Source organism: Pelodiscus sinensis, chromosome 3 (assembly GCF_049634645.1).
Source record: "Pelodiscus sinensis isolate JC-2024 chromosome 3, ASM4963464v1, whole genome shotgun sequence".
Lineage (NCBI taxonomy): Eukaryota > Metazoa > Chordata > Testudines > Trionychidae > Pelodiscus > Pelodiscus sinensis.
The window spans coordinates 193,952,560-193,979,132 of NC_134713.1; the positions used below are offsets into that span (position 1 = coordinate 193,952,560).

The window sequence follows — 26,573 nt, forward strand, 5'->3', positions numbered from 1 at the left end:
GTCATCTATCCGCGCCGCGGCGCTGCGTGGAGGGAGCTGGTCCGGGATTCCAACGAGAGCGGGGGTCGCCCCCCCCCCCGGCCTGAGCCCCCCCCCGCGCCATGGCCGAGGTGAAGGTGAAGCCGGAGGTGCCGGACCCGGTGGACATCGAGAACAGGTGCGGGGGGGCCGGTTTGCCGCGGGAGAGGCGGTGGGGGGGGCTCGACGGGGCCCCAATGCTTGGGGGGGGCTGAGGTGCAGGGGGATGGGCAGAGATGGGGTTTGAGGAGCAGGGACGGAGCGACGGGACGGGAGGGAGGGAGCAGAGCCTGGGGGTCGGGGGGCGTAGGGGGGCGGGCGGAGCCTGGGGGACGGGGGGCGTAGGGGGGCGGGCGGAGCCTGGGGGTCTGGGGGCGTAGGGGGGCGGGCGGAGCCTGGGGGACGGGGGGCGTAGGGGGATGGGCGTAGCCTGGGGGACGGGGGGCGTAGGGGGGCGGGCGGAGCCTGGGGGTCTGGGGGCGTAGGGGGGCGGGCGGAGCCTGGGGGACGGGGGGCGTAGGGGGATGGGCGTAGCCTGGGGGACGGGGGGCGTAGGGGGGCGGGCGGAGCCTGGGGGTCTGGGGGCGTAGGGGGACGGGCGGAGCCTGGGGGACGGGGGGCGTAGGGGGATGGGCGTAGCCTGGGGGACGGGGGGCGTAGGGGGGCGGGCGGAGCCTGGGGGTCTGGGGGCGTAGGGGGGCGGGCGGAGCCTGGGGGCCGGGGGGCGTAGGGGGACGGGCAGAGCCTGGGGGTCTGGGGGCGTAGGGGGACGGGCGGAGCCTGGGGGACGGGGGGCGTAGGGGGGCGGGCAGAGCCTGGGGGTCTGGGGGCGTAGGGGGACGTAGGGGGGTGGGCGGAGCCTGGGGGACGGGGGGCGTAGGGGGGCGGGCGGAGCCTGGGGGACGGGGGGCGTAGGGGGGCGGGCAGAGCCTGGGGGTCTGGGGGCGTAGGGGGACGTAGGGGGGCGGGCGGAGCCTGGGGGACGGGGGGCGTAGGGGGACGGGCGGAGCCTGGGGGTCTGGGGGCGTAGGGGGGCGGGCGGAGCCTGGGGGACGGGGGGCGTAGGGGGATGGGCGGAGCCTGGGGGACGGGGGGGCGTAGGGGGGCGGGCAGAGCCTGGGGGCCGGGGGGCGTAGGGGGGCGGGCGGAGCCTGGGGGTCTGGGGGCGTAGGCGGGCGGGCGGAGCCTGGGGGACGGGGGGCGTAGGGGGGCGGGCGGAGCCTGGGGGTCGGGGGGGGCGTAGGGGGACGGGCGGAGCCTGGGGGTCGGGGGGCGTAGGGGGACGGGCGGAGCCTGGGGACAAGGCTGGAGGCCCAGCTGTGGTTTGGGGTGAGGAGAGATTGCGGCAGGGCTGAATGTGGGGCTGTGTGTTGTAGGGATGCGAAAGAGTAACCTGTTTCTGGGTGATACTCATCAGGTACTGGTTAACCAGTAACCGGGAGCAACCCCATGGGGGTTGGGAGCTGGTTGATCTGTGTGTGAAGGAACCGGGAGCAGCAACCCAAAACACAGGAGCACGGAGCAGAAACTGACTCGCCTCTTCCTCCAGCCCCCTGCATCGGAAGGAGGGGTTGGTAGCAGCAATTCCATGCACAGAGGGGCCGGGAGTAGGTGCCGGCAGCCCCGCAGACTGGGGGCTGCTCTAGCTGGGCTGGAACAGTTCCCCCTGGGATCCTGCTTAATCAATTAACTGATTAAACTGAAAGGTTAATTGGTTAACCAGGATTGTACATCCCCAGTGTCTTGTATCCTGACTCTGCTCCTGTTTGCCTTCAGGATCATTGAGCTGTGCCACCAGTTCCCCCACGGCATCACCGACCAAGTGATCCAGAATGACATGCCTCACATGGAACCCCAGCAGCGGGCCATGGCTATCAACAGACTGCTTTCCGTGGTAGGGTCACTTCTCCATCAGTATGGCCAGCTTTGTGCTGCTGGAGGGATCTCATAGACCTTTCATGTGCATGAACTCCATAGACGTCATCAGCTATTACCAGCATAGAGTAACTGCAGAGATGGCACGTGTATATTAATCTCCTGGGCACTAGCACAGCAATACCAGTGTGTTTCCATTTACTACTGTAACTACATCATCTCAAACCACATTGATATGGTTCTGTAACATAGGGATAACCGGAAAGAGCCACAAATGTACCTACTGTTACTGGACCTACTGGTGTCTGCTTTTAGAGGGAGGCTGACATCCTGGTCAGATGGAAATCAAAGGAAATTTTGCCATTGACTATCGTGGCGCTAAGGATTTCTCCCAGTATTTACTAGATTACAATTGTTAGGTCAAAGTTTATGGGCTTATCTCAGATCTTTTGATTTAAAATAGTTTTAATTGCACTTATTATTATAAGGCACACATAACCAATATAACTGAGCGCCATTCATATGCGAGAATGGAACCAACCGCCCAAAATGGTGACCATATTTCCTGCATTCCTCTACAGAATGTTTCCCTGAGAGGATTTGAAGTGGTGATTAACAAATTACTAGACCACAACTTGCTATTATAGTTAAAGCCTTAATGACAGGACATCTTGAATCCTGCTCTAAAAGGCTATGTCTACACTGAACCGTAGCCCGAAATAAGATACGCAATTTGATCAATGCAAATTACATATCTTATTTCGATCTTATTTTGAAGCTTAGTTCATATTTTGGCGCTGTCTACACAGCACTAAATTTCAAAATAACCTGCTATTCCAAAACATCCCTTACTCCTTGTGGAATTAGATTTACAGGGACATCAGAATAGTGAGCCTGTTATATTTCAAAATAATGGGCTTGCTGTGAAGATGCGGGATAGCTATTTCGTGATATTCCGGTATCCCGAAATAGTGTACAGTGTAGACTTAGCCAAAGTGACCAGGTCTGCGTTAGGAATGTAAGCGACTAGTTGACTAGCCAGTAAACAAAAGGTAAATGGGAAGCTCTTACTAGTATTTGTGTGTGTCTCTTTCAGGGACAGCTGGACCTTCTCAGGAGCAACACTGGCCTTCTATACAGGGTCAAAGAGTCTCAAAGTGCTGGGTAAACTTTATTTTGTTCAAGTATAATCATTTGATTATAGTTCTCATTCACTTTCCCAGTGCAATTATGATGTTATTCACCTGTTCATTCCAAGATGGCACATCTACCTGCTTTGGGCCTTAATTTGTAAATGCTGTTGGAGGTAATGCTTCCCGTTATGCATTGAAGTGGAATTACTTGGTGTAGAAGCACCTCTACTGGTAGTAAAGCCCCCAGTTAGGGGATCTGATCCATGCAGGCAGACCTGTATGCTCAAGTGCAGTCCCATTGAAGTCATTGGGGTTCTCCTCTGAGTCCAGGGCAAGGCTGGCAACTGCTGAAAATGAATTTTATGTACAATATAGAAAAAATCATAGGCAGCCAAACTTTTTACAGGCACATTCTTATGTAATATCAAGAGGATATTATCAAGAGGTTCAAAAGGATAATAGTGAACAATATTCATTGGTTTTATTCATGTGTCACAATACCAATGTTATTATACTAGTTTAACCTACTTACTAGCCACATCAGCATCCTCCCAAGTTCTCCAGTTTGTGATCAGACTTTGCAGCGGTCACCCTGTCAACCATTGCTTTAGTAATTTCTCCAGATCCATTTCTGGCAGTCAATAATCCTTCCAGCATAGGAGTGTTCGGTTTATTTCTATTATTTAAGTGGCCACCCCGCTATGACTTACTGGCAGGGAGCCTGTGAGAGGCTGCTATGCCCGGCCCATTGTACCCCATCCTCTGCCCACACCAGCCATGGGGAGCCTGGAAGGGGTGTGTGCTGCACGCACCCCCCCCCCAAAAGTGGCTGCTGTTCTGAGGCTAGTGACACCAAAGAGTTCACTAGCAGCCCCCGCCCGTGCACCAGTCACAGATTGGAGGGAGCCCCCACCATGAGAATTCCCCTCCCTGTGCCTGCCCCGGGAATTGTAGACTCTCTGGAGTTACCCCATGGTGCAGAGCTTGTCCGGGAGCCAGGGAAGAGGGACTCCGCAACTCCACGGCAAAGCTCTGTGGTTTTTTAACTGTGAATTTGCTGACAGTTGGCAACCCTGGTCCCAGGGTCTGCCTAAATAAAGCAGAGTGCAGGATCAGGCCCTCCCTTTGTAATTGTCATCCAGCCTGAGTTTATTGTTCTGTGTACTAAATGGGGGGTTTATTTGGCACATTTTATAAAATGTTCCTATGCAAAACTGAACAACTGTTTGCTGCGTAGAAGGAAAATCCCCAAAACCCAACTGTCCACTCCACTCTCAAATGCATGCACATCTAAGCTACTCCCTCAAATGCTTCAAAAGAGAGACAACCCTCCCAGTGTGGCCAGGAACTTGGCAGAATCAGGCTTGCTTAGACTAGTAAGGAAAGCAAACCTCAGAGATGAGAACACTTTGGAACACCTTCCCAGATGTTCCATCTAGAGACGGAGTAAGGTTTTATTCAGGAGTGAGTACTGCCGTTGTGGGTGAGCAATTGGTGATTGAAGCAGTAGTGAGGAAATCAGAGTTACTTTGGCTGACTTGACATGACATGTAAGAAGCAATAAAAGCTGTTCTGTAGTAACAAGGAACTGCAATAACTAGCTAGTGCCAGCAGCTTTCTTTTTGTATAATTGAGTTCATTTAATCATTTTGCTTTCCACAGTTTAAAACAAATCTAGCTTACTTCTATCAAGCCTCCTGGCCATTCAAAAGAATTAACACCTGTCCCTTTTGTAATCTACCCTTTACAGTAAAATGAAGGGATCTGACAATCAAGAGAAGCTGGTCTATCAAATTATAGAGGATGCAGGCAACAAAGGTGACTTAATCAAGGACTGTTTTAGTTTTATTCATAACGTGTGCTAGCTCTGTTGCTTAGCATGTATTTGGGAGAAAAGTGTGTACTGTTTCTAAGTGCTTAAGAATTAAAGGCATGGGGATATACAAAGCATTACTAACTCTAGCTTTTTTGCTATAGTTGTTTTAAAAGCATCTGTCCAAGGTGTTAAATGCTTATCTAACTAACTAAAAATAAACAAAGTATCAGTATTTACAAAAGGGCTTCAGTCAAATCTTCTCCCAGCCCCTGCTGTGTCTAAAAAATACAGATTCCCTATAAAATACCCCCCCCTCCCCAGAGAGTTTCAAATCCCAAACTCTCTGAGAGCGCCTAAGAAAAACACGAGCCTTGTAGCATATGGAAGACCAATAAATTGGGATTATGTCAGACTGAGGAGTGAGGGGATTAGAGTTCCAGAACCAAGGGCCCCTCAGAAAAAATGTCGTCCCCCCCCCCCCTTTTTTTTTTTTTGACCAAATCTGTTGACAAAATACAACTTACCTGTATGAACTTTTGGAACAGGCAAGTTCTTGTTATAACAACTGTAGAGACATGCTTGAATAATTTGCTATATAGTCTGTCTTATTGAGGTAGCGTTCAATGCTGTCATGTGAATTTTGATTCGGAATGGAATGACTCGGGCCTTGTTTTGAACATAAGAACAAATGTTACAGTTCAGACTTGGAATGCTCCATTCATGTTCATATGAATTCAGCTTTGCTTTTTTCATTTTAACCAGGTATTTGGAGCAGGGATATTCGATACAAAAGTAATCTACCTTTAACAGAGATCAACAAGATACTGAAAAACTTGGAGAGCAAGAAACTCATTAAAGCTGTGAAGTCTGTGGCAGTGAGTAATCTGTAGTTTTTAAATACTTTGCAGCACATGCTTCAGGTATGTTAGAGAAGGTGACTGGCAGTCAAGAACCTTGGGTTCTTCTCTCATCTATGTCACTGAGGGTATGTCTACACTACCCCCCTAGTTCGAACTAGGGGGGTAATGTAGTCATTCGGAGTTGCAAATGAAGCCCGGGATTTGAATTTCCCGGGCTTCATTTGCATGATGCCGGCCAGCGCCATTTTTAAATGCCGGCCAGTTCGGACCCCGTGCCGCGCGGCTACACGCGGCACGGACTAGCTAGTTCGGATTAGGCTTCCTATTCTGAACTAGCTGTACGCCTAATCCGAACTAGCTAGTCCGTGCCGCGTGTAGCCGCGCGGCACGGGGTCCGAACTGGCCGGCATTTAAAAATGGCGCCGGCCGGCATCATGCAAATGAAGCCCGGGAAATTCAAATCCCGGGCTTCATTTGCAATTCTGAATGACTACATTACCCCCCTAGTTCGAACTAGGGGGGTAGTGTAGACATACCCTGACTTTCCAAGATCATGAGATGATCACTTAACTTCTCTGCACTTCAGTTTGCTCTTCTATACAATAGAGACAATACTTTAACTATTTTATAAAGTCTTAGCCATCAGGCTTTACCTAAGTGCAAATATTAGAGAAGAGTAGAAGTGAAATAACTTTAGCAAAGAGCTGCTGGTGTCATTTATTTAAAAAAAAATAGGAATTACCATAACCCTTACAACAATTCTCTCTTCCATTGAAGTGCATTGCTTAGGCCAAACAAAAACTTCCGGGTTTTGCTCTTTCCAGTTTATGGCTCAGCAACAATTCTCTTTGGACATAAATTCTCTCCATTTAAGAGAAATGATTACAACTGTGATTTAGGAAAACATTTCTAATAAAGACAGGAGTTAAAAGACATGCTTAAGTGGTTTCCTGAATCAGCATCTATACTGTTATCAGTTTGGTGGCTGAAGAAGCTCTGTGTAGTTCGAAAGCTTCTCTCCCTTACCCACAAATGTTGGCCACATAAAACATATTACCTCACCCACCTTGTCTTTCTAACTTGTGTTTAGTGTAATAAAACTCCTTTCCTATTCACAGTAAGGATGTTAAGAGGCGGGTAGACCAATCATGTAGTTGATACAATTTGTATCGACCACACAATCGATAAAGGAAGGTGTTCTGTCCCGGCTCGCACCAGTCTGGGAGCTACCTCCGCTGTGGCTCTACAGTTTAAATGTAGTAGGAGCCAGGTGCGCAGGCAGCTTGCGCCGGTTCCGTGAGCTACCCCTGCTCGCGGCTCTGCATTTTAAATGTCATAAGAGCCTGGAAGCTCTTACTACATTTAAAATTCAGAGCTGCAGTGATCCCGGACTGGTGCAAACCAGGAATGCTTGGTCCTGGCTTGTACTGGGTCGAGCAGCTCCTGTTCATGGTGGCTCGAGCTGACCGTGGACAGAGACTGCTTCATGACAGCCTCCCCTACCCTTACGCCCTAGTTCTGCTGCTTCTGATAGAGGCAGGGATGGGCAGGGCAGGTGGCTTAGATTTATTGGGTAGTCAACTACTCATTTATGTCCCTAATTCATAGTACTGAATTCACATCCACCGTTCTGTGTCAAAGCTTAATTCATCATTTTGGATTTACTAGAACAAGATTTATAATTTATAGCTAAAGAAAAATGGTTATTTTTAAAAGCTGAAGATTAACTTCTTTAATTTAAATATCCCAGTGTATAACTTCAAAAGTCAACCCTCTACGTTCATCGTCCCTCCTCCCCCATATAGTATGGGTAAAATGACCTGACTCTATATTCATCTCTGACAGTGTTCTGTCATAGCTGCCATGAGCCAAAAAGCAGAATAATTCATGCCCTTTCCATAAAAAGAGCCAACTCTCAGAATGATTTTAAAAGGGAAGCTTTTTTAACTGGGAATTGCTGATTTGGCTATGCCTAGTGCTAGTTCTGTATTAAACAATTTTCACAGCAGTTTCTCATCCCCTTTAGATTAGGTCATCAGGCATGTTTCATCATCATTTAACTATAGGAGGAATAGCTGAACAAGGATAGATGAATCGCATTATGGTTTTCTGCAGCCTCCTGAAGTAGGGCAAAAACCAGGCTTGAAAATTGAAAGCTCAGAATGTGGGAGGACCTCAAATAACAGGCTAAATTCAGACCTTGTGCAGTTTCATTGACTCAAATGAAGTTACAGCAGCCCTCACCTGGGCTTAATCTGTCCTTAAACTTTGATGTGTTCTTGTTTACTCTTCCAACTCTGGTCTATAAAACAAGTTTGAGAATCAAAATCCAAAAATACTCCCTCCCCTCCCCCGTCTTTAATTCAGGGTATTCTTGGAGTACAGAAAATTCTAATAATTGTTTGCTGCAGCTGTTCACTTCCCATGTTTCAGGGCACATGGTGTTACATGAATGAAGTTTTCCTTTCATAGAAGATTTTCAGCTATTAAAAAATTGTGTGTGTGTTGTTCAATAGGCCTCAAAGAAGAAGGTGTACATGTTATATAATCTGCAGCCTGACCGGTCTGTGACTGGTGGGGCCTGGTACAGCGATCAAGACTTTGAATCTGAATTTGTGGAGGTGTTAAACCAACAGTGTTTTAAGTTCTTGCAGACTAAGGTGAGGGATTGCTTACAGATTAACCCATCTTTGATTGTTTTTTACAACTAATTGTTTTTCCTTTAAAAACTGGTGGAAGAAAAGTTTGTATACAGTTTAACAAAAGCTGTCTATCTTTGTTATGTAGTTGTTGGACCACAGTTCTTTATTTCTAATATAATTACTTCTGCAAATGCATACAATGGATTGTTCACCTTAATAAACCCATAATTTGTACCTTTTAAAGGAAAAGAAGCATCTTTCCCCCAGATTCATGTATCAAAAAAAGTACAAACCAAGAAACCAGCAGAGGTCAATTTTCCCATATTGCTTCAGCTGTGCAAAAAAGTTGTCAAGCTTGGTTATTGTAACCTGTGCCTGGAAAGTAATGCTCCCTCTCCCAATCTCCATTATCTGAGTCCTAGTCAGATCACGTCAATTTCCCTTTTCCTCTGAAATATACACGGCATGCCACTGGCTATGACTGAGGTTCTTCCACAGCCAGGAAGCTCAGTATGATGGTGCTTATGCTCTAGCTCCTCATGTCAGTGTAATGTGTTGTGTTACTGCGTATAGTGTTAATTTGTAATTTCCCACTTACTGTGTATTATGCCATGTGTATTTTGTTAACAATCATCTGCTGAAGACATGGCAGAGACTGTTGGGAAATTACCTCTTCGGCAGTTTAAAAACAGCCTGTTGTGTACCTAGAGATGTTCTCTGTGCAGGGGCACTGGCTGCGTGTGTTACACTCTCTCCTCCTTCCTTCTGCAGGCTGAAGCAGCTCGCGAAAGCAAACAGAACCCGATGATACAGAGAAACAGCTCCTTTGCCTCTTCCCATGAGGTGTGGAAATACATCTGCGAGTTGGGCATCAGTAAGGTCAGAATGGAGTTTAATTTACCACCTTTCACGTGGCTACTGAATGACTAACATTAGGAATAGAGCCCGCTCTACTAGTTTTGATGACTAACTTGATATATCCAGATTAGCATATTTGGATCCTTAGTGCAGTGTGTATGGCAGGAGTGGGAAACCTTTTTTCAGTTGGGGGCCAGGGACCCACGGAAAAAAAAGTCAGGGGCCACGCAAATGAGAAATAAAAACCAACCAAACAAAATCAAACCTCAGTGATCTGGCTCCCAGCTATCTCGGGGCTTCCCCCAGCAGTGGAACAAGAACATAAGAACGGCCGTACTGGGTCAGGCCAAAGGTCCATCTAGCCCAGAATCGTGTCTGCCGACAGTGGCCAATGCCTGATGCTCCAGAGGGAGGGAACACAACAGGTAATCATCGCATGATCCCTCTTCTGTCATCCATTTCCAGACAAATAGAGGGTAGGGCAGGGGTGGGCAATAATTTTTGACAGGACCAATCCAAGTTTTTGGAAAGTGGTTGAGGGCCACAATCTTCCATGATGTTAATGGAAGAGATGTGGGGTCTGGAATGGAGGTTGGGTACAGAGGGGAGCTTGAGGTAGGAGATTGGGGTGCAGGAGGGAGATGAGTCTGGGAGGGAGTTTGGGCGAAGGAGGTGGTTGTGTCCTAGGGCAAAGGGCTAGAGTGCAGGGGTTTGGGATGTGACCTAGGGTAGAAAGGGCTTGTGATCTGGGACAGGAGACTGGGATGCCAGATCTGGGAGGGGGCATGGGTGCAAGAGGGGGAGAGAGGGTTTGGGTATGGTTGGGGGGGGGCAGAGTGTTAGGGCAGCGAGGGGCTGGGATGCCAGAGGCAGGCTGTGGCCAGGAGACTTACCAGCCAGCAGCCAAGCCAACCTGCCTGGCTGCAGAGCTAAGGTTGCAGAGCTTAAAACATTTCCTAGCCAGCCTGCCTGCCCGCTTGCCTGGTCATGTGCTTCAGTGAGTAACTGAGCCATCAGGAGGGGGTGTGGTTCTTCTTGGCTGCCTGTTATTCAAACAAGCAGCTTCTATTGGCTGGTTTCCAGCCAGAAACCAGTCAATGGGATTGTGCTGGGGGCAGACATGGCTCCTGAAGCTTCCCTCCTCCCCTCCAGTTTTGAAACAGAAAAGGAGCACAGGAGCCGCGTTTCTGTGTGGGGCTGCCAGGCTCTGCCTGGGGCTCCCTACTGCCTCCGCAGGCTGGATCCATCCCGTGGGCCGTATTTTGCCCAGGCCTGGGCTATGGACACCATTCCTACCCATCCTGGTTAACAGCCATTGATGGACCTAACCTCCATGATTTATCTAGCTCTTTTTTGAACCCTGTTGAAGTCCTACTCTTCACAACATCTTCTGGCAAGGAGTTCCACAGGTTGACTATGTGCTGCATGAAGAAAAACTTCCTTTTATTTTAATCCTGCTACCTATTGATTTCATTTGGTGACCCCTAGTTCTTATATTATGGGAACAAGTAAATAACTTTTCCTTATTCACTTTTCCACACCAGTCATGATTTTATAGACCTCTATCATATCCCCCCTTAGGGTACATCTACGCAGCAACATGATCTCAAAATAACTAGCGTTATTTCGAAATAACTGCCTTCGGTGTATGGACTAAATTACTTTGAAATAATGTCAAAATACTGTCAAGCTGGAGGACTTCTTACTCCGACTCCTATAACCCTCCTTGTACAAGGAGTAAGGGAAGTTGGAGGAAGAGTGATCTATTTTGAAACAAGCGCTGTGTAGACACTCCCAATTTTTAAATAAGCTATTTCGAAATAAGCTACTCAATTGATGTAGCTCAGTTTGTGTAGCTTATTTTGAGTTAAGCCCTGCTGTGTAGACACACTCTGTTGCCTCTTTTCTAAGATTAAAAAGACTTGGATTTTTCAGCTCTCTTCATATGGGACCCGTTCCAAACCCCTAATCATTTTTGTTGCCCTTTTCCAGTGCCAATATATCATTTTTTGAGATGAGGCGACCACATCTGTATGCAGTATTCAAGATGTGAGCGTACCGTGGTTTCATATTGAGGCAATAAGATATTCTGTTGTATTCTCTATCCCTTGTTTAATGATTCCACTCCTTAAAACCTTCACTCTATTCAGACAAATGAGGGAAGTGGTTTCCCTGAGCCATCCTGTTGGGGTTGGGCAAAATTATATTCGGGTGCTGATGGTCTCTGCAGGCCATCCTATTCAGAAATAGACACTGTTTCCATAGAGGCAAGAATTTAGTCATGATAATCATAAGGGCTTAGTCATTCCAAGTGAACATTAGTTCATATCTCAAACAGAATACGTAAACTGTACATGGGTTTCCCAAATCATCAGAGGATTATTGGATATGTATTAATTATTGCAGAGGCTTGAGAAGTATGGGACAGTTTCACTTGGCAAATGTATTTGAAAGCCCAGTATGATCTTAAAAGAAAAACGGTAAAAACTCACTCGCTTATGCTGTCTTCTTTTCTACATAACTGCCATTCAGTGCCCATGGTTCAATATGTTTCGTGCTTGTATCAAGACTACTTCAGACCGCTAAAGTCTGAGCAGTGAGGGTAATGTCATCATTCGTAAATAGGTTTATTTTCCTTACACACTTTATTTCGTGGTTACCAATAGTAATTATTATTTTACAAAATTGTCTTTAGGTAGAGTTGTCGATGGAGGATATCGAAACGATTTTAAACACACTCATCTATGATGGGAAGGTGGAGATGACCATCATTGCTGCAAAAGAAGGAACAGTTGGCAGCGTGGATGGACACATGAAGTTGTACAGAGCTGTCAATCCTATCATCCAACCCACTGGATTAGTCCGAACACCCTGTGGCCTCTGCCCGGTAAGTTACTTGTTGTGTAAATGGAGGAAGAAGCATGTACAAGTTTAGACCCAGGTGCTGCTAACACTTAGGGCAGGTCTGCACTTCAGGAGAAGATCGATCTCAGTTATGGAACTTCAGCTACATGAATAGCGAAACTGAGGCCAGCATACTTAGGTCTGCTTCCCGCGGTGTCTTTGCTATGATGTGTCAACAGGAGACGCTCTCCAGTCAACTCCTCTTGCACTTCTCGTTGAGGTGGAATCCTGGAATCGATGGGAGGGTGATCGATTTATCATGTCTAGGCTAGATATAATAAATTGACCCCTGCTGGATTCATTGCTGCCCTGTGGATTAGGGATGTGAAGGGTTTAACCAGTAACTTGTAAGCTTCGCCCTTAATGGGTGGGACCACTGGTTAAGGTTAACCATTGGGGGGCGCTGCCGTTGACAGGGGCTGCTCCAGGGCTAGAGCAGCCTCTATCCGCCGTGGGCCTGGGCACCCCACTGGCAGGGGCTGTTCCAATGGGGGCAGTGGGAGCCATAGTGAAGGGCTACTCTGGCTGGGCTGGAGTACCCCTACACCCCTCTTTGCCCCCCCTTCCTCCGCTCACCCTCCTTTAATCAGTTAACTTGTTAAACAACATGTTTAATGGGTTAGCTATTTAAACAGGACTTTTCATCCCTACCATGGATCAGACCGGTAGTGAAGACAATCCCTGAGTTTGTGCTTAGCCATACACACAGGAGTAATCCCACTGACTTAAAAAAGTTAGTGGAGATTACACATGCCTTGCTTTTATTTAGCGCAGTGATTCCTAAACTTTTTGGCATCACGCCCCCTTTCTGATTTTTGAGAAACCCTCACACTCCCCCCACCCACCGAAATAGCAGCAAAACTTGTTGAGCAAAAAAAAAAAAAAAACAACTCACCAGGGCTGAAAAACAAAAATAACAGCAAAACTTGGGGAGGGGGAGCCTGGGTTGCCTCGCACCCCCCCTGGAATTTTTTCATGCCCCCCCAGTTTGGGAACCCATGATTTAGCGTATTCTGTTTCCTATTGACACACTCATCTCATGCCATTTTTATAAACAAACATCTGGTAGATCTAAGACCAGTAGAAACTGGTTTTTAATCATTTTTAGGTTTGTTCATTTTTAATTCCAATGGGAAGCTTACACAGGCATGTGCAGTGGCAACCCAGACATGGTTACGTTGTTCTCATGCACGGGAACCAGACAGTGACAGAACCCTGTTCTTTTTTACTGCCCAAGATGAGAAATGCAAAAAGCCTTTTAATGAAAAAGCAGTAAATGCTTCTAAACCTCTTCAGCTGTAGTAACCTAAGGCGTTGAAAACATGAGTAGGAAATGTTTTCAAATGAGGGTTGTAACCAGACAATATCCATTTAGCTTCTTTCTGGCCCCTCTCATGTTTAATATCTTAACCCTAAACCAAATCATTTATTGGCACAAGGTGTGAACTGTCTGCTTTGCATGGATATAATGATTTATTGTGGATCGGAGCCCCACGATGGCTGTTTGATTGTTCCTGTTCTTTGCAATGGCAGCATGGTCTCGTCTAGTGGATAGGGAATTGAAAGGGGAGTCATAAAACTAGGGTTCTAATCTCTGTTCACCTGTCGTATGCCCTTTGGCAAGTTCTTACCCCTCTCTGTACCCCTTTGGCTTGTCTGCTGACTTATAACCAGACCCAGGCTGGGTCCGTCAGTCAGTGTGTGTTCAGTGCCTAGTACAACAGGGCCCTGATCTTGAGTGGGCCTCTGGTGCTAGCGTAGTACAAATAGCAATCTCAGTCTGGCTTGGGAGTAGATCCGAGAGTCTCCTGGATCCCAGGTTTTTGTTTGTTCTACTTTTGTGTGGAGCAAACAGTTCAGTGGCTACTTCCAATTGTGTTGGGCTCCCTGCGTGCAATGAAGTTGTCTTATACCTCATTTCATTTTACCACAGGTCTTTGACGACTGCCATGAAGGTGGTGAGATTTCTCCCTCCAACTGCATTTATATGGCAGAGTGGCTGGAATTTTGATGGCAAGATGAGAACCATAGACTGTACCTTCTCTTTGCAGCCTGTGTGGATGAACCAGCTCGCTTTTTAATCATGGACTCGGGGTGGGGGTTTGTAAGCAACTGCAGGACGTGGCGTTAATTTGTTTTAATTTTATGCAGAGAAGCAACACATTGGTTTGTTAGCAGTCCAGAGAGTGGATGAAAAGTGAAGCACTAGTTGAGGTCAAGTCATTGATGGCAACCTATACCTGTTCCTGCATGAAAAACGAAAGCCGAGCAATTTGACAAACACCACCAAAAGGGGGGAGAGGCAATAAAAAATCTTGACGGGTTACGTATGGCTCTGTACAGCAAGTTATATCTTGGACGTGAGAAAATGAGTCGTCAGCTCTGAGGTTTCCAAAGACCTCTGCTGTTCAGAGCAGTAATACTGAGTGGAGAGTGTGGTCTTAGAGGCAGCACCTTCACCCAGCAGAAACAAAGTCCGGTTGGAAACGGATGTTGCACTACAAAGGCTCTGAGCGCATTGGCAGCCCCGCTTGTCGATTCTTCCTTCTCCTCCTCCAGTGTTATAAATAAAATACTATTTGAATATGCCCAGGTGTATTTGGTCTTTGCTTACTTCATTACTTCTGCAGGTTGAATCTCTCCGGTCTGGTAACGTGCATGGTTCAGCGTGATATTAGTTAGCCAGATGGCCACTTATTATGGGTATGGCCAAGTTTTCCACAGTCCCATAAAGTTTGTTTACAGCCACCAGTCCTGGCTGTCAGTGTTCTGTGTTGTTATTTAGCGCTAATGAACCTTTACCTGTCTTTTAAGAGCTCAGTTAGCAGTGGAAGTGTTGGTAATGCTGCTAGACAATACTGACCTCCCATGGTCTGGCAAATTCTCTGGTTCAGCACCGGTCAAGTCCCGAGGGTGCCAGACTAGAGAGATTCAACCTGTATTTCAGTAGGACAATAGAACGGATGCCTTTAGAGATTGTGGAAGCTTCTTCACTGGAGGAGGTTTTCAAAAGGAGGCTGGACAGTTCTCTGTCTTGAATGGTTTAGGCCAAGGATGGGCAATAACTTTTGACGGGGGGCCACTCTAAGATTTTGGAAAGTGGTTGAGGGCCGCACGCTTCCATGGTATTAATGGAGGATAATAGAAGATAATAAGTATCAGAGGGGTAGCCGTGTTAGTCTGAATCTGCAAAAGCGTCAAGGAGTCCTGTGGCACCTTATAGACTAACTGAAGTGTAGGAGCATAAGCTTTCGTGGGCAAAGACCCACTTCGTCAGATGCATGTAGTGGAAATTTCCAGAGGCAGGAATAAATATGCAGGCCAGGATCAGGCTGGAGATGACCAGGTGGATCCAATCAAGGAGGATGAGGCCCACTTCTAGCAGCTGATCTGGAGGTGTGAATTCCAAGGGAACAGAAGCTGCTTTTGTAGTTAGCAAGCTTCCCCTTGACTGTGAATGGCTTGCTAACTACAAAAGCAGCTTCTGTTCCCTTGGAATTCACACCTCCAGATCAGCTGCTAGAAGTGGGCCTCATCCTCCTTGATTGGATCCACCTGGTCATCTCCAGCCTGATCCTGGCCTGCATATTTATTCCTGCCTCTGGAAATTTCCACTACATGCATCTGACGAAGTGGGTCTTTGCCCACGAAAGCTTATGCTCCTACACTTCAGTTAGTCTATAAGGTGCCACAGGACTCCTCGACGCTTTTAGAAGATAATAAGGTTATGATCAGCATGGATTTGTCAAGAACAAATAGTGGTGGCAAACCAGCCTGACAGCTTTATTTCACAGGGTAACAAGCTTAGTGGATGGCTGTGTGTGGTAGAAGTGGTATATCTTGACTTTGGTAAAGCTTTTGATACTCTCACATGACCCACCTAATAAGCAAACTAAATGAACCTACTATCAGGTGGTATGCAGCTGATTGGGAAACTGTTCAGAGAGTAGTTATCAAAGGTTCACACTCCCGCTGGAAATTCCCGTGGAGTGCGGTTCCACAAGGAACTTCCTAGATGGGGTTCTATCAGAATCTTCATAAAGGTTTTGAATAGTGGCCCAATGAGCACACCGAGAGGAATTACAGGCACTTTGGAGAACAGGATTGGAATTCAAGATCTTGACAAACTGGAGAAATGGTCCGAAATAAATAGGATGAACTTTGATAAGGACAAATGCAAAGTATTACCCTAAAATATACACCTAGCTTTTGCCCTTTACAAGGAGTTCTTGAACAGATTCACAGACAGATGCACTCTAAAATACATATGAAGATTGCACATTGGTATCTCTCTGCCTGTGTCCCTCCAGTCCCTAGGACAATAGGACCCTGATTCTCATGGGAACACTGGGGTGCTACTAATTTTACTTTACTGTCTCCAAAATCAAACGGACGGCTTTGCCAAAATGTGTTTCTTTGTAAGTAAATCAACGGGGAGCCAGCTTTCTATCATTTGGGCCTTTCTGAACTTGCTTTTTGTTGCCTCCGAGAGAGAGAGAGAGAAAAAAAACCTCAAGTCTCAGAACGAATGTTAGCTCTATTCTTTTTTGAATTCCTTCAGTTTCTTAGATCTGCTCCAGTGTGGAAATGCATGGCTGGGACTCCATTCAGTGGTTCTCAACCGGGCTACACATACCCCTGAGGATCTGCAGAGATGTTCCAAGGGGTACATCCCCCTCGTCTAGATCTTTGCCTCGTTTTACAACAGGCTACATAAAAAGCACTGGGGAAGTCAGTATAAGCTAAAATTTCATACAATTATTTGTTTATATTGTTCTATGTCCTATACGCTGAAATGTATGTACAATCGTCATATTCCAGTTGATTTATAATTGTGGTAAAAACTGAGCAACTGAAAAACTGTTTGCTGTTACCAGGCTGGGACACTTCTGTATTTTTATGCCTGAAAGGGGTATAGTAGTCTGGAAAAGTTTTTGGCCACTGGTTTAGAGGTAACCTCAATTCTGGATTTAGTACTGAAAATGGAATGTCTTGTTCGTATACACTTTAGATCTTTGAGCAGCTTTACAAGCATGCAGAGGTCAGACCTGATGGTCACAGGGGTCCTGTCGCTGTCCTTTAAATCTAGAATCTGACTGGATTAAACTTCACCCGTGTCCCTGAACCCTTTATCTAGCCAAGAAGCCATGCAGACTTCAGCATGCTTAGAAGAGTCAAACTATAAGCAGAAAGCTGGTCTAACCCTTAGCTACACCTGACCTGGAGGTTCACTGTAATTCAAACCCTCAAAAGGCCGAAGTTCAGACAGGGGTAGTTTATTGGCTGGGAGGCCTTGTAAAAGCAGGCTGGAGATCTGAAACTAACAGTCCACATACAAACTGATGATAGTCACACCCAAAAACCGGTCTCATGTGGGAAATCAGACACAAGATCTGCTTTAGTTCCTGGTAGGAAAAACGAACTCCAGTAGCCAGGTTGGGTAGCGTGCACAGATAGCACAGAGCCAACAGGTGCTCCCTAACAGTGCCTACCTGTGCCACCCCTAGAAAGTCCAAAGGTTACAGGCTGTATCAGTAATGATAGGCCAGGATCTTCCACAGAACCACCACTTTCCCTGAACAGGATGGGCCATTATAAAACCTGCTTTCCTCACATTCAACACCCACCTGACATCAAAATAGGAATAGGACATTTCCAGCCTGCCCAATTGGCCTCATGAGCACCGGCACTACAATGGATAGGTTCCCCCCCTTTCCTTCTTTTGCTGTTATACATTGTGAGGTTCCCCCTTTCTTCTCCACTCGACTCATCCGAGGAAGTGGGTTTTGCCCACAAAAGCTCATGATACTATCTATATATTTTGTTAGTCTCTAACCTGCCGCAGGAATACGCGTCGCTTTCCCTGTGGCTGGGGCTTTTGTCATTCAGCTACATTTGACTGGAAATAGCCAATGGCTGGTTACGTTTGTCTGCTGCTCCCACGGCGCCATCTGCGGGCCAGGCTGGGGAGTCCTGCATTTGTATCCAAGGTCATCCCTTTGGAGAATAGGATAGATAGGTCTCCTAGAACCCAGCCTTAAGATAATTATTTGTATTATCCTAGTGCCTCAAAGCCCCCATCCTGGACCATGACTTCATTATGCAAAGTGTGGTACAAATCCTGAACATGAAGACAGTCTCTGTCTAAAAGAGTTTACAATGAAATATAGAGTGTGTGGCTACGTCTACACTGGCCCCTTCTCCGGAAAAGGCATGCTAATTTTGAACTTTGGAATAGGGAAATCCGCGGGGGATTTAAATATCCCCCGCGGGATTTAAATAAACATGGCCGCCGCTTTTTTTCCGGCTTGGGGAAAAGCTGGAAAAGAGCGTCTAGACTGGCGCGATCCTCCGGAATAAAGCCCTTTTCCGGAGGATCTCTTATTCCTACTTCAAAGAGATCCTCCGGAAAAGGGCTTTATTCCGGAGGATCGCGCCAGTCTAGATGCTCTTTTCCGGCTTTTCCCCAAGCCGGAAAAAAAGCGGCAGCCATGTTTATTTAAATCCCGTGGGGGATATTTAAATCCCCTGCGGATTTCCCTATTCCAAAGTTCAAAATTAGCATGCCTCTTCCGGAGAAGTGGCCAGTGTAGACGTAGCCTGTGTGTGTGTGTGTGTGTATATATAAATATGTACTGAGTATATATGTGTGTGTGTGTATATATATATATATATATAGACCAACAGCATTGAGGCAATGATCATCGACTGGTTGCATTGTTTGGATGCCAGACCATCACCTCCCAAAACAGGTCCTGTTTTCTCAGCTGAAAGGACATGGTAACGTGGGAGGACAACAGAAGCATTATAAGGGAGTTCCACAGGCTGAATGTGTGTTGTGTGAAAAAATCCTTCCCTTGGTTTGTTCGGTACCTGCTGCCTACCAATGTCACGTTAGCTCTTGTGTTATGAGATGCAGTAAATAGCACTTCCTGATTGACTTTCTCCACACCCGTCGTGATTTTATAGCCCCTGAGGCGTCTCTTTCCCAAGCCGAGAAGTCCCACTCGTGTTCCTCTCTCCTCCTATGGAAGCCGCTCCAAACCCCTCATCGGGTGTGTTGCCCTTTTCAGAACTTTCTCCTGTTCCACTGCTGCATGTTTTGTGGCCCTGCTAGCTGTGGCCACACTGGGGTGAGGTCAGAGTAGCCAGACTTGGCAGCAAAGGGCTTTTTCACACCCCTAATGGCTGTTGCTCAACTTACATAACTTTCAAGGGCAGCCCAGCTTGAGAGCCTCAGGTCATCACAGGACTCCAGGCGCTGGGGCTTTAACATAACGACACTAAAGGGCAGGCTGCTCGTGATAACATCACGAGAGTTGCCAACAGTTCTGTTACCTTTTTATTTAGCAGAAAGTGCAACTTGAGTGAGGCCCGAGGAAAACCCTGAAATGGAGAGGGACCTGCTGTGTGCGCTACACAGTCCCCGTGACACAGCCCCAGCTGTGCCTGGTGCAGATGACACAAGACAGAGACAACTCCCAAGTAGGGGTTTAACAACCTTTAGCGCTGGCTGTACAGACTGATGCTTTTAGCTCTGGGCTGCCTGGATTCAGTGCCAGTGACGACAAGCTCTAGAGAAGCTCTGGGGGAGGTGCTGGTATAAGTGGGGGAGAGGTCCTGCTATTGTGGGGAACTTTCCGAGCTTTTCCATGACCCTGGGGAAGATCAGACAGGATCTGAGGCCTCGTGTTCCCTGTGTGCTCAGCACTTGGGTGGCCACTCTGGAGAGATTCAAACACTGCCAGCAGAGCACCCACAACGCCCACCTCCGCACATGCCTTGGTGCACATCACAAAATGTATTCCACACATGGATGGAAAAAGCTGGGAGAACACAGCTGCCGGCTGTTCCCTCTCCTGCCCCATCCTGCCTCAGTGTGGCGGCTGCTTTGCCCCCAGCCCAGCCCTGCTTTCTGGGCTGCCCTTCTGGCTGCGCAGCTCTGCCCTAGCCCACCTCTGTGGGCTCCTGCACTCCCCCACGCTGCCTCTGGCAACTCCTGTTCACAGGATGGGACACACCTGGCTCCTCACTGGCCTCCCAGCCCTGTGAGTTGGACGGATCTGGAGCATTGGCCTCTGCCCCCTGGCCTCAGTAGCCCCATGGCACAACCTAAACTCCTTGAAAGAAACAGTGCATACTTAGGAATGACAAAAGCCATGTTACAGCGAGATGGCGAAGGCTTTGACTTTATTTACAGCGTGCAAACAATCGTCCTCAAAACAGTGAATCTAATCATTGCGAAAGACGGGCTGTCCTATACACTGCAAAGCACAACTGAACTGGGAAGTAGAACACATGGAAGTGTGGTCACTAGCTAAGGCAGGTCCTGACCTAAAGCCCCTTGGCATTAATGGAAAGATGCCCCTTGATTTTAATGGGCATTGCCTCTGGTCTTTAAAGCAGAGTGAGGACTTTCCAAACAGGGCCCATCCAGCTCTTGGATTGGTTGTTCTCTTTCCTATTTCATTTTCTTCCCACTCTGTGCCCTTATGTAACCCATACATCTACTGGGTGTGGGGCACTGTCCCAGACCACTTGCAGAGAGAGAGAGAGGAGTTTGCTCTACAGCCTGAGCCCCAAGCTACTTTACTTGTAGCGCAAGCTGTAGAGGCTCATTCATAAAGGTCCCAGGTTTGGTTCCAGCTGTTAGTATTACACTTTCCATCTATCACCTTTATGTGGACAGTCAAGTCTTTCTTAATTCTCGGGCAGGGTGGGGGCTGAGCCTGCTGTCAGAGAACAGGCAAGCTGCTGATTCAAGCTTTGCTCACATGGCAGAGGGCGTTAATCGTGTTCTGTGACTAGAGCTTTGCTGTTGGCTTGCTCGGCAGGAAATCCAGCCTGCCCCCAAAGTAAAGAAAGAGAAGATCAAGGGGCTCTACTCTAAGCAGCCCCGTCGAGCATTCCCTGGACCACACTGATTAGCTCACTGAATTCAGTGTTCTGGAAATGGCCCCTGTTTGTGTACTTGTGTAGCTCTGCTTTCAGCCCGTCCGCCACTTCCTGCTGCTCGCTCCAGGGAAGGAAAGGATCGTCGGTGGAACCAAACTGCACAATGCAATGGCAGTTAGCCTTGATCTTCTCCCACTGCCAAGGTCTGTTAAAGTAGCCTGTAAGGCATAAAAAACAGCCATCCCAGAGCTGAGTCTAACCTCAATGTAGTATTTCCTAAGAACATAAGAACGGCCATACTGGGTCAGGCCAAAGGTCCATCTAGCCCAGTGTCCTGTTCTCTGATAGTGGCCAATGCCAGGTGCCCCAGAGGAAATGATGAGAACAGGGAATCATACAGTGATCCCTCCCCTGTCATCTATTTCCAGCTTCTGACAAACAGGTTAGGGACACCATTCCTACCCATCCTGGCTAATAGCCATTGATGGACCTAACTTCCCTGAATTTATCTAGTTCTTTTCTGAAAGCTGTTATTAAAGTCCTGGTCTTCACAACATCCTCTGGCAAGGAGTTTCACAGGTTGACTGTGCATTGTGTGTGTGTGTTTGTTTTAAACCTGCTACTTATCAATTTCATCTGGTGACCCCTAATCCTTAGGTTATGGGAACAAATAAATAACTTTTCCTTATTCACTTTTTCCACGCCAGTCATTATTTTATAGATCTCTACCATATCCCCTATTAGTCTCCTTTTTTCCAAGATGAAAAGTCCCTGTTCCAAACCCCTAATCATTTTTGTTGCCCTTTTCTGAACCTTTTCCAATGCCAATATATCTTGTTTGAGATGAGGTGACCACATCCGTATACAGCATTCAAGATGTGGACATACCATGGATTTTTATAAAGGCAATAAATTATTCTCTGTCTTACTCTCTATCCCCTTTTTAATGATTCCTAACATGGTTTACTTTTTTGACTGCTGCTGCACATTGAATGGATGTTTTCAGAGAACGATCCATAATGACTCCAGGATCTCTCTCGAATGGTTATATAGCTACATTAATCCCCATCATCCTGTTTAGTTCCTTGTACATTTCTAATGCAAACACATTTCTTCTTGGGACCCGTTGCAAAATGAGAGCAGTCACCGAATTTTACAGGTGCTTGAAACACACCCAGAAGAGATTTCTGACATCCCAGTGCAAGCAATCTGTCTCAGGTTTGGCAGCAGCTATATTTGAAAGGACAGGATTTGCTTTTTAAATTATTAGCAAAGGTCTTGCCAACTAATGTAACTGGTTCAAGAGACTGACACACAGATCAAATAAGATCAACTTACCACTGTCTCTTTCATTCTCATCCCCCAGGTCAGAAGTGTAAGCAGACACTAAAATAATGGCATACAGCTGGTGAGTTTCTGCATACCTGAGGGGAAAAAAGGAGCCAGGTGACTAAAAGAATGGAGATGCCTTTCTCCTAGAAGTGACTTTGAGAGGTCACAGAGTCCAGTGTGCTGCCTTCACAGCAAGACCAAGTACCATCCCTGACAGATTTTGCTCCAGATCCCTAAATGGCCTCCTCAAGGATTGAACTCACAACGCTGGGTTTAGCAGGCCAATACTCAAACCACTGAGCTATCCCTCTCCCCATGAAGTTGTAGTACATTGTGCTAGTACACAACCCCCCCACCCCTGTCATTTTAAGAAATTTGCAAAGTGCTCACAGACACCTTTGGCAGATGGCTGTAACCTTCTTATATATCATTTAAGAACATGAAAAAAAATCCAGATGTTTTTGCATTTAAAGGAGAACGAGAAGCCAGGAAAAGCAGAAGCTGAGACAGAGGGTATATCCATGTCCAAGGAATGCATCTGCTCTTCTGAATTTTTTTTTGGAAGAGCAGAGGTGTTTTTTTGGCATCCCTGTAAACTTCATTTTACAAGGAAGAAGGGAAGTTCAAAAAAAAAAAAAAAAGTTTTTTTCCCGACATTTGGCTCAGTGTAGACAGGCCAAATGTCAGAAAAGCCTCTTCTGGAAAAAGATACGCAAATTGAGAACTGCAATTTGTGTATCTTTTTCCACTTCTTTTTTTAGAAAGAACTGCATAGTCTAGGCACAGCCAGAGTAACTGATAAAATCTAACAGCAGGGTTTTGCAATGTCCTTTAAGCAAAGATGGGGCAATATTCATGTAAAGGATTTGGAGAGGTTACAGCTACAGGCAAGTCACCCAAGGATTTTCAGGTGCATCACGTAATGCCATAGCACCCCAACTATTACATTAGATTTAGCTGAGGGTATTTTACTGTGGCTTTCCGTTCCCACTGTTAAATGTCTAGTTCTTCAACAGCAGATAAGCCCTCCAGTACCCCACCACATTCTCAATCCCTTACATATGGTGCTAATCTTGTCAGAAGGATTCTACTCACACTGACGGCAGGGGGCAATTTTGCCATTGAGTTCAAGTGGAGCAGCTCTGGGATCATTAGCTGAAATGGTCATGATCCCATTAGACTGCAAAACTGGAAACTCAGTGCCTTACCCCCTGTACTGTACCTCATGGCAGCAGCAGCCCCAGAGCTGTGTCCAATAAGGATAGTCTGCCCATCGCAGTGCAGTTCTGATTCCATGAATGGCAGCCAGATGTTCTCTCGAGCTGTAACTGATTTGCAGAGAAGAGATTCAATTGCTTTGCCTTTCCTTATCCACCCCCCTCCTCCCCACGCCCAGCTAGCATGCTCTGCATACAGCTCTCTGGGGGATTTTCTCTTTATTTAATTCTTAGTGAGTTTAGTGCTTGCAGAAGGGGTAAGGTTAGCAGCTATGAAGACCAAAGGCCTCTGTTTAGCCCCACTATGAGTTAAACATACACTGCAGCTGTGCCAGTTCCAACCTTGCTACCCCACCTAAAGTAACTCCACATGGACCTGGAGATGTCAGGTTTAAGGGTCAGTGTGAGGTTTAACCTTCCAAGGCTCAGTCTTTGGCCTCTCGAAAACCAGTTCTAATGGGGATGGTGTGGTGGACACCAGTCTGCTGCAAACTGAGCCGAGACAGACACTATTTGTCTAGAACTACTGGCAGCAGTAGCAACCTGGAGTGTGGCCTTCATAAATACTTCCCTGCTAAGCTACCCAGCTCATCCAGGGCCTGGTACAATCTCTGGGGCTTGCAGGACGCAGTCAAGCATGTACTGTCTGCACACGAGCAATGTTCTGCATCACAGTATGTGCACATAAAACATTCAGGAGCATCCAAACCCTCTCCCCAGCAAAGCATTTCAGCAGGCTGTGCGTCTCCCAGGGCACATCTACACAGCAGGCCTTAACTCAGAATAACCTACGCAAATTAAGCCACGTCAACTGCGTAGCTTATTTCAAAATAGCTTATTTCAAAATAGAGAGGATTTACACAGCGCTTATTTCAAAATAGAGCACTCTTCCTTTTGACTTCCCTAACTCCTTATACAATGAGGGTTACAGGAGTTGGAGTAAGAAGTCTTCCAGCTTTACAGTATTTTGAAATTATTTCGAAATAACTACCTGCTGTGTAGATGCGGACTAATTAAGTTATTTTAGTCCGTGTCTACGCAGCAGACAGTTATTTTGAAATAATGTTGCAGTGCAAACATATCCCATTTGGATTGGGGTGCGGGAACTCCCCCGGAATGAAGACAGCCACTGAGATAAAGCAGGCTCATATTCGTTTTCTGGAAATATTGCCAGTGGGATAATGCAAAATACAGGGAGAAGGTAAAACAGACTTACCTGGGTCAGGCATATTTCGAAGTAAACACTGGAAACCAGGTATCTGTGTGGAGAAGACCAATGATTGCATTATCAAAGGTTGTGCAGTCCCTTGGCAAGCAAACTGTTGCAGTGGTTACACTTGCTTTCCTCCAATGGGTCTTCAGGGTTATGTAGATGGGTCTTGCTACAGTGTTAGGTTGAAAGGTTAAATATTTGGGGTGCACTGGGCAGGGGGGAGGGAGTGAGTCCCAGGCACATGGAGAAGATTGAGGGTTTACTTGGTGCTTTGAAAATGTAAAGCACTGCAACTATATTGCACCAGGAGTTGAAAAAGACTGCTGATTTTACAAATATTTCTTGTTTGAATTACCAGCAATCTCTCCCACCCACTCCCAGGGGTCACCAATCACTGCACTCTAGTGTTTGCAAATCAGTCATCCCCTATTTCTGTGTTTTCTCCTCCATGTGATGTCCAGTGGCTGAACTTCATAACAGAAATACCCAAGTGGGAGTATAGAAAACCAAGTGAGAGTCTCTACAGAAAGCACTATCCACTGCAGCCTTCTTCATGCACCCTTCAAATCAGTGCTAGAGAGCTGTGAACAAGCCAGGAGGAGGAGGGGAGAATGTCGCATGACAAAGACAAGAATCACGGAAAAAGTTGCTTACATCTAATGCTGAACAAGCTTTCTTAGCACAAGAAAAACAAGAGTCTCCCTAAAGAGGCTCCCCCTCTCTGCTTCACTGCAGATGTTCTGGCAGGACCCTTCCGCAGCCCCCTCCTGCTTGCCAGCTGTGGATTTAAAGAAAGGGAAGGTATATGCTAAACCACACAAGAGGGAAGCAGAGGTTGGGGGCAGACAACTTCATTAGAAAAAGAAGCCAGGTGCCTGCCTGACTTAGGGTGTTCCAAATAGCTGGTGAGGTAGGCAGGAGCGTAAATAAACAGGTCAGATCAAACCTTTTGCCACTGCCATGTCTTACCTGCCCTAGTCTTTTCCATGCCCATCCGTACCAGTTGCATTTCTCTACATTGCTTGCCCCATTCCCAGGCACTATAACAGCTTTCATGGGAGGAAGCTGCACCTGGGACATGGCTCTGCAGCAGGAGGAGCGGAAACACAGTTTCAAGCCAAGCGGTGTTGGGTTGGCTGGGAGTGGAGGCAGAAAGGAGGCATCTTGGGAGTTGTAGTTTTCTTGGTAGAAAATGTCTCAGTGGGTAGCTGTGTTAGTCGGTAACGTTAAAAACAACAAGTAGTGCTGTGGCACCCTAGATCAGTGGTCCCCAATGTGGTGCCCGTGGGCACCATGGCGCCTGCTGGGCCATTTATGTGCTCCCGCTAAACAATTTGGGCTGGCCCCGCCCCGGGCACATGGCACATGTGCTGTGCCGGCCCCGGGCGCGTGGCGCATGGGTGGCCCCTGTCCCGGGGCCACGGCACATGTCGGTGCCGGCCCCGGGCTCGCAGTGCATGTGCGGCCCCGCCCCAGGGTGCACTGCCTGTGCATGGCCCCGCCCCCGGGCGCCCGGCAGCCCCAAAAGGTTGGGGACCACTGTCCTAGAGACTAACAAGAATGTAGTATCCTGAGCTTTGGTGGGCGAAACCCACTTCTTAAGATGATGATAGGAAATGATTCACAGCATGGTCCTTGCTGTCATTTGTTCCTCTCTGAGTCTAGAAGCCCCCAAAAAACAAGTGAATAAGAGACAAAAGCAACACATCCGAGACCTGAAAATCACAATACAAGCTAGATAGCGTCTTACCCACTACTTGTTAATTCTGTTGGCAGTGTTGTAGCCATGTTAGTCCCGGGATATTAAAGA

The 26,573-nt window shown here is 47.1% G+C and overlaps 2 protein-coding genes across 2 annotated transcripts; one reads left to right on the forward strand and one right to left on the reverse strand.

Moving 5' to 3' along the window:
• Positions 1–14,694, forward strand: POLR3F (RNA polymerase III subunit F). The gene is made up of 9 exons (XM_075925765.1): positions 1–157; positions 1,795–1,912; positions 2,990–3,057; positions 4,777–4,844; positions 5,605–5,717; positions 8,219–8,362; positions 9,116–9,223; positions 11,898–12,089; positions 14,040–14,694. The coding sequence occupies exons 1-9, from the start codon at positions 102–104 to the stop codon at positions 14,115–14,117; spliced, it is 945 nt and encodes a 314-aa protein (XP_075781880.1). The 5' UTR covers positions 1–101; the 3' UTR covers positions 14,118–14,694.
• A 5,574-nt stretch (positions 14,695–20,268) lies between these two features.
• RBBP9 (RB binding protein 9, serine hydrolase) lies at positions 20,269–25,891 on the reverse strand. Its single transcript, XM_006118563.4, has 5 exons — positions 25,733–25,891; positions 24,767–24,809; positions 23,556–23,661; positions 22,340–22,425; positions 20,269–21,219 (listed from the first exon to the last, which is right to left on the reverse strand). Exons 1-5 carry the CDS (start codon positions 25,841–25,843, stop codon positions 20,993–20,995), a joined length of 573 nt encoding a protein of 190 aa, XP_006118625.2. The 5' UTR covers positions 25,844–25,891; the 3' UTR covers positions 20,269–20,992.
• Between the last annotated feature and the right edge of the window lie 682 nt (positions 25,892–26,573).

What these genes read in the sequence shown, in the direction of transcription:
- POLR3F (XM_075925765.1), top strand. Translation starts at nt 102, where the DNA reads ATGGCCGAGGTGAAGGTGAAGCCGGAGGTGCCGGACCCGGTGGACATC. An exon ending in GCGAGTTGGGCATCAGTAAG is followed by an intron (nt 9,224 to 11,897) that starts GTCAGAATGGAG and finishes AATTGTCTTTAG; the next exon opens with GTAGAGTTGTCGATGGAGGA. An exon ending in CACCCTGTGGCCTCTGCCCG is followed by an intron (nt 12,090 to 14,039) that starts GTAAGTTACTTG and finishes ATTTTACCACAG; the next exon opens with GTCTTTGACGACTGCCATGA.
- RBBP9 (XM_006118563.4), bottom strand. Translation starts at nt 25,843, where the DNA reads ATGTCCCAGGTGCAGCTTCCTCCCATGAAAGCTGTTATAGTGCCTGGG. An exon ending in CATGGAAAAGACTAGGGCAG is followed by an intron (nt 24,810 to 25,732) that starts GTAAGACATGGC and finishes TTCTCCACACAG; the next exon opens with ATACCTGGTTTCCAGTGTTT. An exon ending in TGAGAATGAAAGAGACAGTG is followed by an intron (nt 21,220 to 22,339) that starts GTAAGTTGATCT and finishes TATGCCTTACAG; the next exon opens with GCTACTTTAACAGACCTTGG.